Genomic DNA, 12,779 nt, shown 5'->3' with positions numbered 1-12,779 from the left:
CCTGCCACACCTCCATCCTGAAGTCCTCATCACGCGCTCCTCGTCCTGCACGACTGTCCCTACCGCGTCTCCATCCTGCATTCCCCCCCATACCCCCTTCCCGCATCCTTGGTCCCTACCCAGTCTCCATCTCACATCCCATGTCCTGCGTCCCTTGGTCCCTGCCACCTTCTCATCCTGCATCCCTGCCACATCTCTGTCCTGCATCCCCCATCCTACATCCTTCATCCAGCATCCCCGGTCCCTGCTAGGTCCCCATCTGACATCCCCCATCCTGTATCCCCTGCAACATCCCCATCCAGCACCAGTCATCCCACATCCCTCATTCGTACCATGTATCCACCCTGCATCCCCCATTCCTTCCACATCTCCAACCTGCATCCCCCATCCTGCATTCCCAGTCCCTACTGCACCCCTATCCTACAGCCCCTTGTCCCTGCCATATCCCCACCCTGCAATCACCATCCTCCAACCCCTCTCCCTGTGATGCCCACACTGCAGTCCCCATTCCTTGGCCATCCCAGCACAGCAGTTTAGGGCTCCAGGGAAGACTCCCACCCCTATCCCAAGGTTTTGCTTTTGGATTTTCCCCTCTACTCAGCGGGGTGGGAAATCAGGATAGGCAACAAGTGACAACTCACCCCAGCTGCAGCTCCTTCACAGCTTCAGCCAGGGATGCCACAGCACACATCCAGATTCTCTTCTCCCTGACAGGACCCTCAGGATGGGAAGGAGGACTGCCAGCAAACCCCACTGATGACAGGGAAAAGATCAGAATCCTTAATTCTGCCTGGGGAAGGAAGTGTGAAATGAATTTTGCTGTGCCAGGCTAGAGCAGTGGGATAAGCTGCTTACCAGCGAAATTCAACCAACTTCCAAAAGAATTGTCACTAAAACATGTTTACACAAGTGGGAAGAGGAGGAGTATGCTCCGGTTGTCAAATATCCGTGTTTGCCTCAACTTCTTGGTGAGAGTCATTAAAAACTCATGAGGCAGAAGCTTCCCAAGGTGCATCTCCCCTTTCCTGGTGGCTGCGTGAGCAGCTCCCGGGTCTGTTCCGAAGAGATTTGCCAAGTACCTCTTCAGGCTGGCGGAAAGATGACAGCAACCAGTGTTAAGTGCTCTCAGCACCTCCCTGTGAGTGTGTGCTGGTGTTCTGCTCCCCAAGGGAACCATTTGGAAGGCGGCTTTCAGAGAGCACAAAGGTGTTCCGGCTCTGAGGAAAAGGATACACAAAAAGCCCAGTGGCTGTAACTGGGTACAAGCAAGGGCACCCTGTGAAAGCACAGATGATTTGACTGCCTGGCAGGCAGGCTTGAAAGCAGACAGGCAATTTGGTCTGGGACACATAAACGGCAATACATTTGGGGGGAAAAAGAAAAGCAATCCCAATTCCTGAATGACTCCCACTGCTGTTGGTGCACAGCCACCCACCCAGCTCACGCTGGAGGGAGGAAGTGGGGTGAAGACCTCTTAGAAATGATCACTAAGACATGTGGGTTCTGCTCGAGCACCCCTATCCCTGGCTGAGACACTCTCCACCTCCAACACAGCATGATTCCATATCCATGGAAGCAACGAGGAATGGGCAGCAGCACCTGTTTTGTTACAAAACACCCAAGCACCAGCACCTTCCATTTTTCAAAGCGCTCATCCTAGGGCAAGTTGAAAGCCTGTGTCGCTATTTTTACCAAATGTGGAGATTTACAGGAAAAAACGATGTTGTCTTGAGATCTCGGAAGGATTCACAATGGAATCAAAGAGCTTGGTGCTGCTTTTAATGGAGAAACCACCTACAAGGCATATGTTTTTTGACATGCTCTGAAACGGTCACTGGAAAGAGCTCTAACCATCAATGCTTTCTTATTATCATAGTTATGTGCTGTGCTGGAAGTTTAATTACAGAAACTATCAATGCAACAGGAGATAAACACTTTGCTTTTGAAGGGAATTAATTTATTTGGAGATCTACATCACACAGGCACGCTGCTGGAGATCCAAGCAATGCCTGACCTCAATATCGTTAAATCATGCTCCGGGAAAGCTCTCCTGGATTTTAAATACTTATTTTAAGAACAAACTTCCTTCTTCTGACAAAAAGCTACATTTAAACATTGGCAATGCCCCAAAAGCCCCAGTTCTAGATGTCTTCTTGGAAAACCAGCAATCCACAGACATCACAGGCAACTTCATGACATTTTGGGGAAAGGAGGAGGAAGGACCCTGGCAACCCCCAAGGAGAGGGCAGGTAATACACGTGGGAAAAGCTGCAGGGAAATGCCATGGCTCCCATGCTTTGGAGGAGTCATGAGGCATCCCTGCTTGGAGTTTCCAGGTTCCCATCCAAGATTCATGTCCTATAAAACACTTCACTGGGGGATCATGCACAGAGCAGACCTACTACAGCCGCCTCAAGAGAAGCACAGCTGCCCAGATGTTGCATAGTAGCCAGAGGCATCCGAGGAGAACCTCTGGGAGAGACGCACCGAGTCCAGCTGCACCTCCCCGAAGTGGAAGTTCTCGAAGAGCTGAAAAGAAGAAGAAAAAAACCACTTGAAGGACACCAGAGAAATGGAGCCTGCAGCTGGCCCACGGCTCTCTGGAAGGAGCTGGCCCTGTCAAAAGCCTCTGCTCACAGATCTGTTTTGCCTTTAAATGAAACTGTTCTTTACGTTATTCTTCCCACCAAAGACTGCGCTTGAACTCTTTTTATCCACAGCAGCAGCTGCTCAAACCTCCCCTATTTCGCTGCCTGTGTCACTGAGGGAGCGTGGGGAGGCTGTTCACTGCTCTGGAGGCACCACCCCCGGGGTGGCTCTTGAGGTCGCAGGCTCTGCAGGAGCAAGGTTTGAGGCCAGGAGGTTTGCACCAATCCAGGCCACAGGACGCAGGACTTAACAGTTACAGCTCAGTCCTAATTCAAACTAGCAGGCTGGAGGCACAAGGCTCCTCATCCCAGCACTGACCCCGCTTTGTTCAACAAATCCGCCTTTGTTCGGCAAAGACTTGAGTGCAAATTAAGGAAAGCAAGCCAACTCCGGCGCCCGGGGGGTGTGTCCTTGCCCATTAATCCAATCTACGAAGCAGACCAAAAAAATGACATCAGAATTTCTTACAAGAACTTATTGCTGGAAAAGCATCGTATCCAAGTGTAAAGTGCTCCTCCCGTTCCATTAAGCCGCAGGAAATTGCTCTACCTGGGAACATTCAGCTGTGCCTCAGGAAAAGCTGCTCGCTGGAAATGCTAATTTTGAAGCTCTGTTTAACCGGAGCGCTGAGAGCCACCGAGAACCTGAGCGGTGACTTCTCCCCACCGTGGAGATCTCCAAAATGTCCATTCCATCTGTCTCCTATTCAGTTTTCTTTCTGTCCCTGCAGGCGCGGGCTTGAGACAGTCCCACAGCCCTTCCTGCCCTTACAGAAGGCATGAAGGAAAGCCAACACATTAATCCTCCTAGAGCCAATGGTGCATCAATTCCTCCACAGAGGGAATGACTGAAATCCCAAATACCTACTTAGCATCTGAAAGGCTGCACTTCACCTCCTCCAAAGAGGCATTTGGCTCTGCCTGGCACCGATTTGGGCACAACTGCTCTTTTGTTGGTTCTCCCAAGAGTATTCTATTTTGCAAATACCCTTTCCTCCAGTGGAGACCAGCTAGATTTCTTTCAGGACAATTCCTGGGTTTGCTGTCACTCCACAAAGGAGAAGTGCCATAGGGAAAGTGATTCCCTGCTTGTCTTGGGGCAGAGCAAGAGACCCCAGGGCAGCAGCGTGGCCTCAAGGGACACTGTGAGTGGTGGCTCCACGGGGTCACTGCCCTAAAGAGCAGCCTGCAGAAAAGGAGCTGTGCTAAGGAAGCATCTCAAACCGGGAGAGGAGGAAAAGAAGGAAGAGAAATGACGACAGCCACACAAACTCCATTTCATACAATTAAAGATTTATACAATTAAAAATTAATTATGTTCCCAAAAGCCTGTGTCGTTCATGTTGGAGGACTTAGGATAAAATGTCTCATTAATAAGAGATGGCAGTAAAAAGGGGTTGGTCACCTTTCTCTTTTTGTTTTGGCTGACCCCAGAAGGAAGCATGGTTTCCTCTTGTCCAGGTCTTCCTGCAGTGCTCTGCCACTGTGCCCACCCACCCCAAGCCTTAACACCTGTCCCTGTCACAGAGGCTGTTGGCATCGGCATCCCTTTCCCTCACAGAGCAGTGTCCACCCAGGAAAAGCAGAAATCACCTACCTCTCTCTTGACTCCTAGCAGAGGGAGTGGTAGGTGTGCTGGTAAGCAAGGAGTACCAGGGTTTGAAGAGGACCCCCTCCAGTGCCTAAAGGGGCTCCAAGGGAGCTGGACAGGGACTTTGGACAAGGGCATGGAGTCATGGGACAAGGACTGCCGGAGCACAATTCAGATACTAGGAAGAAATTCCTCCCTGTGAGGTGGGGGAGGCGCTGGCACACGATGCCCAGAGAAGCTGTGGCTGCCCTGTCCCTGGAAGTGTTCAAGGCCAGGTTAGACAGGACTTGGAGCAGCCTGGTCTAAGACGTCCCTGCCCATGGCAAGAGGGATGGAACAAGGTGGTCTTTAAGGTGGTCCCTTCCAACCCAAACCATTCCAGGATTCTATGAAGAAAACAATTGAAATGCTGGGATGTGCCAGACCCACCAGCAGTGCTAGAAGTCAAACCTTTCCACAAAATAACCAAAGGAAGAGTCTTGTTTATATTAGAGCTGCACACCACAACCTGTTTTTCTTACTAAACACGTGTACTTCAAAGCAAAAATTACTTAATGAGACAAACCTTCCCCGAGCCCCTCTTGCCTCACACAGCCTCAGGCACATTAGAGCAGAAGGATGATTGGGAAGCCCCAGAAGACATTGCCCAGGTCAAGGGCCGTCCATTTGTACACTGCTAGAAGTGCAGCAAAGCCCTTGTACCAAAGCACTTTGTATTCCCTTGGCTTTTATAAGATTCACCACCTCCCGTGTGTTCGAGCAGCTGTGTGTTTCCCAGGGAGGAACGCTGCTAGAACTATTGATTTTTGGTAATGTGGCTGTACTTTCTGAGAGTAAACATGCTACAAGATTTAGAGGACAACCACAGACACTTTTTTCTGCTCTGGTTTCAGGCCGGCTTCTCACTGATGCTCCTGTGCTCCCTGAGGCTTCCCATGACAGAAGCCACCGGACCAGGCATGGAGATCACTGCAAATCTGAGATCTGCCTCAGGCAGTGTGGAGAGAGGCCTCTCCAGCATCATTCTCCAAGACCTCTGAAACCCCAGGAATCCTCCAAGACCTCTGAAACACCAGGAAGTGGCTTCCCATCACGAAAGCATCCTGCACTCAGGTCCCTGGGGACTCAGGAAGAGACTGCAGAGAGCCAAGCCTCTGCTTTTGACTTTCACTTCTATTTATCTTGAGGAGAAGCCAAGTAGAGCCAAGAAAGATATTTTTAACTCCCCCCTCTCCCCAGCCACCACGGAAACGCTCTGGTTTTGGAGGAGGCCTGGAGCGCAGCTGATGAAATGCCTCCTGGAAAAGCATCTTAGCATTTTTTATTCTGCACCAGGAAAGAAGGTACCTGGAGGTTGTTGCCCTTTCAGAGGCAACTGCTGATAACCCGAAGAATGGCTGACTCCCCTTCCTGTCCTTTCCTGCGGCTGCCAAGGGCCCAGCTTTCCCTGAAAAGGCTGCAGGGAACACGAGGAGACGAGGAGATGTGGATCAGGAGCAGTCAGGAAGGAGGCAGGGGAGGAGAAATGCAATCGCCCTCAGAGCCGTGTCATTTGATTGGAGTGGGACGCGAGGCTCAGCAAAAGCACAGTAATTCTATAAATCCAAACACGCCGAAAGATTTATGTCCTCGATGCCCAAGGAATAAATAAGAGGATGGAGGTTGGGAATTTTTTTTTAAGTATTATAAATGAGAATGAACCTGATGGAGGAAAAGGTCAGCTTACAGAATCAACACCACCAATGCAGTGCAAGCTACTAACTCCCATCAAGGGAATAGCACTTAGAGGACTAAGTGCCCTCTGTCTCCCTGCTGCCTTCCCAAATTGAATTAGAATGGAATAAGGAAAGAGCATTGTTAACTTTTAACCCCAGACCCAGCACCTCCAAGCAAACACTCCAGGGGTGTGCCCTGCCTTTCAAACCACAGCCAAATGCTCATCGAGGATGCCTGCATCTCCCATGGGGACAGAGCAGGTGCCTGGAGAGTGGCAGCGGCAGCATCCCAGGATCTGCAGGGGATGGCACAGACTACAGCCACACTGCCCTCCCCAAAAGCCATGAGCTCCCATGAGAAGGAGAGAACTGGATGATGGATAACCCATGTTTCACAGGTCAGCCTGCAAACTACTGTGGGCCCAAGTGCTTCTCCCTCTCCTTCTCCCTTCCTGGGGACTGGGTCCAAGGACACGCCACTCAGGTAATGATGAAAGGCAGCCAGCCCTGTGGTAGCTCCCAGAAAGCAAGTTTTCCTCCACTTCTCCCCCCAAAGTCGTTTATCCTGAGCCAGGAAAAGACAGCAGCACAACTGTCATTTCTAACACCCCATTTTCTCCCATTTAAGACAATTCCGTTCAGATGCTGGAAACCCTTCTTCCTCGAGGTCTGTTTCCCTCGATTACCCACAAATTACACAGCAGGTCTCCCTTGGGATGAGACAACCATTTTCTGAAGGAAGATAAGAGGCTGAAGACTTGTTTTGGGAGAGACAGAATCACACATCAAACCTTTCGCTCCTTGCAAACCTGAGCCAAAACTGCTCGTACAAAACTTCAACCCCTAAACCACAACAACTTCCTTATCAAAGGCAGAGCTGCAGATCAAACCCAGGATGCCTCTTTTTCATTTTCTTCCCCTTTTTAAGCCTGTAAAGTAGGTTTTGCTGAGGCAAGGAGGAGGATGATTCCTCAATGAAGAAGTTAGAACAGGTGCCTAAACGATGTCGTGTTCCCGAGCGCGGGTGTTTGTCAAGCTGTCCTCCTCGGGGGGCTTGCTTCCCACAGACAGCCCTCCTGGAATGAGACAGCACCTCTGTGTTCCATCCTGGGAACAACAGCAATAAATCACAGCTAATCCACGTAAGAACAGCAGCGATGTGTTTCAGCTCCGGTTATGAAGAGCGGAGGTGCCAACACAAACTGGGGCTTTTAAATCACCTGTCACGGGCTCAACAAGCATGAGAAATATTAATGGATTCGGCTGGAGAAGCACTGGGAAGCGGAAGGACAAAGTAAGTCCATGGAAAGGAAGGGAGTTGGAGGTATTTAAAGCTTTCTTCACGTAATCTCTGGCTCGCACTCACGCTGCCATGGCCTGGATTTTGCCGCTACCATCAGGATTATTGATCAGTTTTTAAAGCCTTCCGTCGTTTATGGTAGTCAGCCAAAAAAAAGACCCATCCTGAATTAATAAAAACGTCCACGCAGCTCTGCCGGGAGCCCTGGAAATGCCGAGGGAGCAACAACTCACTGCAATGCCTTGCATTTAAAAATTCCCACTAAAGAGCAGTGATACCACAGGATAAAACAGATGTGCACACACACACACACCCCCACACCTCCCTTGACTGTGGGGAGTTCTGCTGTGAACTCCAGCCACAGAAAGCAGTGCCTTCGGGCTGGGCTATTATAGATCAACAGCACAAAACTGTCCCCGGTGACTCAGCGCTGCGGGCGAGCAGCGCCGTGTAATGCCATTAGCCTGTGACAATCCGCCTCACAAACCCGGCTGCCCTTGGCAGGGAGCTGAGGGAGGGTCCTGTTTTCCATACCTGGAATGAACACAGAAATTAGCAACTTCTGAAAGGCAGGGAGGAAGAAGCCCGTAGCTCCAAGAGCCTACGGCTGTGGATGAGCTCACTGTCATTCCTGCTGCGTGGTCCATGCTGAAGATGGGACGCCAGCAATCCCTCCTCTACTGTTTCTCCTGGCTGGAAGATTTTTATCCACCCCAAGATCCCATCCAGGAAGGGTGGGAACAGGCTGAGCACCACCAGGCTCTGCCTCCATGGTAAAGCATGTGCAGGAGGATCACTCAGACAGACAACCCAGCGCTGGGAATCAGGGTCCGGCAGCCGACAGCAGCGCATGGAGAGCTCCAACCAGGAGATTAAACGGAGGCTTCGGAGGAGCTGGAGGCTTTACAGCTTCATCTGCTCTGCACAAAGTGACAACACTCACCAGCTCGCCCGCCGGCAGCACAACCCCAGCGTGTCCCGATCGGGAGCAGTGGTGAATGAGGGAACAGGCTTGGAAAGCCAAGAGATTTCCACTGGAAATCAGCATGTTACGGTGCTGTTATTCCCTTCGGGGAAGGGGAGGGACAAACAAAATCCCAGGCACCCGCTGACAAGCATGGAGAAAAATTAAGCAGCGTTTCTGAAGAGGTGCCTCAACACGGAGCAATAAAACCTGTTTGTCTGCAGACTTTCTGCGCTCTCCCCTGGATATTTTTCCATCTCATAAGGGATGACATATTTGAATTAAAGCTTGTGTAACACATCCACAGCTTGGGATGGAAAACAATGGAGAAGAGCAGAGAACAATCACCCTTCCAGATCAACTGGCCAAAGCACAACTGCAGTTCCCATGCCAGACACAGCAGGAAGGCGCTGACTCCTCAGCAAACTGCTGGATTACTGATACCAGCACCAGGCAAAAAGGACTTACAGAAGAAATGGCAAAAACGTGGAAAGATTAAAAACCTTCAAAAATTAAATTTTGAAATGTGAAAGTAACACTCAGAAACACTCTGAGAGAGTCCACTGAACTCTAGCAAACTCTGTCCATCTGAGTTCTTCTGATTAACCTCCTTTGCTGCACAAACCACAGCCTCCAATCCTGCTTTTGGGATTCCAGCTACTTGCTTAACACACCTCAGTCCTGCAGCCTCCCACACACACCTGCCAGGACCTCTCCAGAAGGCTGTTATCTCCACAGCTGCCATAGTTCCCAGGTTGCAGTAGGTGCTGGCAGAGCTCCTTCTTCCTCATCCCAAAGAATTCACCAAACCCCTTCCCAGCCATGCCCCAACCTCCCCCAAACTGTGACAGACAAACCCAAAACCAAAGCCCCTGGTGCCTCCCAGAAGATGAGACACAACTGGGCAAAGTGTCTAGATCTGAGGAGTTTGTTCAATGAATAGATTCTTTTTCCTTCTATTTTTGACTTTCAAAATACATTTTCTGAAACAATTTGGTGCCAAAAGAAGAAATACCTGATTCCCGTATTATTCACCCTGGACACCACTCCACTAATGATTATCTGTCAGAGGTTTAATTGTGCTTGGAAGCTTGCCAGGAATAATGCATGAGAAGCATAGGAAAAGCAGGTAGGCAGGCACTCATCCAGAGAGGAGGCTCTTCCCAGCGTTCCCAACTCCTCTCCAAATTAGCAATTGCTTCCTTTCCACGGCTTTTTAAAGGATGGCTGGCTGGGCATCCAACATTTTCCAAGACCGTTGAGGTGTTACAGGATAAAGACATCGTGCAGAGTCACAAGGGTGGAAGAGGGCAGGAAGGACAGGGAGGGCGGTTGTCACCTGGGCTGTCACCACCAGCACCAGCCACAAGGCTGCAGATGGTTTTGTTTTGCAAGTGTGCAGCTGGCTCTGGAGTGTCTCTCCATCCCCAATATAGCATTCAGCCCTTCCCCTCTTCTTTTCTTCCAGCCTCTGGCAGATTTAAAAGGCAGCAGCAGAGACCTTTTCACCTCATCTCCCTTAGGAAGAATAAAGCAGGCAGACTTCAGGAGGGAGAAAATCTTGTGTCATAAAAGTCCCAGTGGCCTCTCTCTTGGGAGATAGCCAAGTCAGGGATCTCTCCTCTATGACACAGGAAAATCCCTTACAGTTAACCCACTGGTGCAGTCCCTTGGAAACAACATAACCATCTCTCTCTGGCAAAGTACCACCAACCTAAGAAGCAGCAGCAAGTTCATGGAGAAAGATCCAAGGTGTGTGATGGGAGGTTTCCTTTTGATATTTTTATTTCCTGAGCCAAAGTAAATGCCAAGAAGCTCTTGGTACGTTCACAGATGCCATCTCATGGGTGTTCTGCACACATTCCATGTAGGAATCATGAAGTGACAAGCTGAAGAAAGGACCAGCGAAGGTCATCAGCTCCACCATCCTCCCCTCCTCCAAGGCAGGAGGAGCTTGGTGGTGGCAGATCCTGGACTAACATCTCTGCTTCCTCAAAACAATCAGGACCCTCTCTTCCCAGCTCCTCTAGAGCAGTGCTTCCTTACCCTCCCCTTTACAAAGATTTTCCTAATCCCTTGCTGCAATTAAAGCCCATTATTTATCACTTTATCATCCACTACTGGCAAAAGCATTCCCATGCTTCAAGAGTTTTTCCTATGTGCTGCCCTCTTTCAACCTTTATTACCCTCAAAACAACTCTTTCAGCCCCAGCTTGCAGACATTTTCTACCCCTCCAATTACCTTACTGTTATCCCCTGGGCTCGTTGCACCCATCCACGCTACACAAAACTGGACAAATCCTTCAGCTAAGTGTAGTCAGAGGTTTACTTTAAAGACATTTGCCTCTTTTTTTTGTTTCCACAGACTGACTCAGTCTGGAGCAGTCCCCCATGAGCCAAACCCTAGCCTGTGGGGCTGGTATTGAGGCACTTCTCCATCCTACACCGGTGCCACTGCTCCCTCCTGGACCTGTCCTTGCTCGCAGCTGCCCATTTGTTTCTGCCTGATTTCTCAACACTGTTTGGAGCTCTGTTCCCTCCTACTCACATGGGCAATATTCCTGCCTCTCCCCAGCTGGGTGTCACCTGCAGACCTAAGAGTGTATTTCATGCTGGTCGTAACACCCTCCTGACCTCCACGGTGGGACGAGTACGACGTTTCCAGCTCTGTGAATATGGAAGCAGCTGATCCTTCTCTGGCTGCTGCCATGTGAAACCTCAGCTCTTCATAGAACTGGAGCAAAGCCACCCCAGCTACCAGAGGGTGATGCAGCAGTGGGGAGGGTGGCATTCAGCAATAGTCTACATTAATCTGTCAGGCCGGATTTTTTTTCAAATACAACTGTTCAGGGCTGGGTGCAGGCCTTTGTTCAGCTGAGATGCCCTCCCTGCAGGATCCCCCCCCCTCCACAAGCCAAATCTAGTGGTGCTCCTGCCACTGCCACGCTGCAAAATCTTCGCTTTAGCTCTCACAGTTTCGGGTCCGTTCCCCCCATCAAAAATCCATGAAAATTCATGCGCTTCAGGAAATCAAACCCCAGTTGCTATGGTGAAAGGCATTCTGCAAACTAAGAAACAAATACAAGTGGGACATTTGGAGGTTAACAGATTTTTGCACGTCTTTCAGACAGGAATAAAAACCCTTTCAGCAAATTAAAGGATCCGATAAGATCCCAGACCTACACCTCAAACGTGAGGGATTTACAGAACAACTTAAGGAAACTAATAATCAAAAACTGCATTTCTCCCCAGAAGCCTCATCCCCATGGCTCCTACGACAGCAAATGCAGCAACAGTTTCTAAGAGCTGGGCTTTGGCTCTGCTGCAGAGATGGCAGGAGGCTTGAGATGCATCCGGGAATACCAGGACAAGGAGCTGCCATCACTGTAACCTCTCACTACGCCCACCAAACCACCAAGAGGAGGAGTCTAGCTACAGAGCCAGTAAATTAATTCAGACAGGCCCGGAAAATTATCCAGCAGAAGGGTCATGGCACCTTTGGGATGAACTGCCTACTTTTGCTAATCAGTGAGCTGGGGGTTTTTTTGCATTTAATGTCCTGGGTTCCTGCCTTCTATTAAGGCGCCGCTGTAATTCAACCCCTGCCAGCTCCACGGAGAAAAATTGTCTTCTTAAGATCAAAGAGGTGATGCTGCCCCGGCTGGCTGCTGGCACAACAGGGATCTCAAGGAAGTGAGGAGGTGGGATGATCACCAGGTGGGAGGCAGAGGCACCCACAGAACCTCCAGAAGGCTCAGCTGCTGGGCTGGGTGGGGCTGCAGCGGTGCAGGGGCAAGAAGATTCAGGAACTCTCAATAAACCCTCTTCCAGCACTCACAGCTCCTGCTAAAATTAGTCAGAGGGGTGTGGAGCACCTCTGAGAGGAAAAAAAAGGCTTCTCCTTGTCTTGGTAAGGTCACCGAAGAGATCTCTGTCATGCAAAGGTAGCACAAACCTTCTGCACTGCATTCTCAACAGTGCAGTGGCTCAGCCTTCCCCCAAAACCTCCAACACTGCCTCCAAGGCCTGAAATCTCCAACAAAGATATTTTCCCTCCTTTGTCTACACTGATTTTTCAAATGCCACTTCAGATTCCTGTTTCATCAAATGCAAATAACATGAAGATGGCTTTTTTCCCCCTGAAGAATATAATTCGCAGGAAAGCATTTTCACAGCAACCCCAATTTAATCTCCTTTTCTTCCCCATGATTATACAAACTGATCTCCAGTCTCATCTGCTCAACTGTCACATCCTCCCATCCCACTGTTGCTCTAATTGCACACTGCTGAGCCCCCTCGATTGTTCCGGTACCTCTTGGTAATGGCAGGATCAGAGCTGAAGGCAGGAATTCTCCCCTCTGCGAAGTGGCATTGCAGCCTTTCATTTCTGCTTTTGATTCTTCCGTAAAAACGAGGTGAGGAAAGCACTGGCTTATTTCTGAGATACTGATGTTGCACCACAACCTCTTACTCAGTCTCTTCTCACCCCAGTGGGTTTTTTGTTTGGTATTTTTAACTCTAAACTTTCCAAGCAGCCACCTCCTGCTAGGTATTTGTTCCA

General features: G+C 49.8%; 1 protein-coding gene across 5 annotated transcripts in view; it reads right to left on the bottom strand.

Annotated features, from left to right (window-relative positions):
- Positions 1 to 1,935: 1,935 nt before the first annotated feature.
- Positions 1,936 to 12,779, bottom strand: part of ASCC1 (activating signal cointegrator 1 complex subunit 1) — a 35,226-nt gene continuing 24,382 nt past the window's right edge. For all 5 annotated transcript variants that reach the window (XM_069018921.1, XM_069018922.1, XM_069018925.1 and 2 more), the window contains one exon: positions 1,936 to 2,529. In XM_069018921.1, coding sequence (XP_068875022.1) covers positions 2,413 to 2,529 — 117 coding nt within the window. In that variant the 3' untranslated portion in view covers positions 1,936 to 2,412. The remainder of the gene's footprint in view (positions 2,530 to 12,779) is intronic.

Source organism: Aphelocoma coerulescens, chromosome 6 (assembly GCF_041296385.1).
Source record: "Aphelocoma coerulescens isolate FSJ_1873_10779 chromosome 6, UR_Acoe_1.0, whole genome shotgun sequence".
In the NCBI taxonomy this organism is placed as follows: Eukaryota; Metazoa; Chordata; class Aves; order Passeriformes; family Corvidae; genus Aphelocoma; species Aphelocoma coerulescens.
The sequence above is the reverse complement of the archived record's forward strand: the minus strand, read 5'-3'. Positions and strand labels throughout refer to the sequence as shown.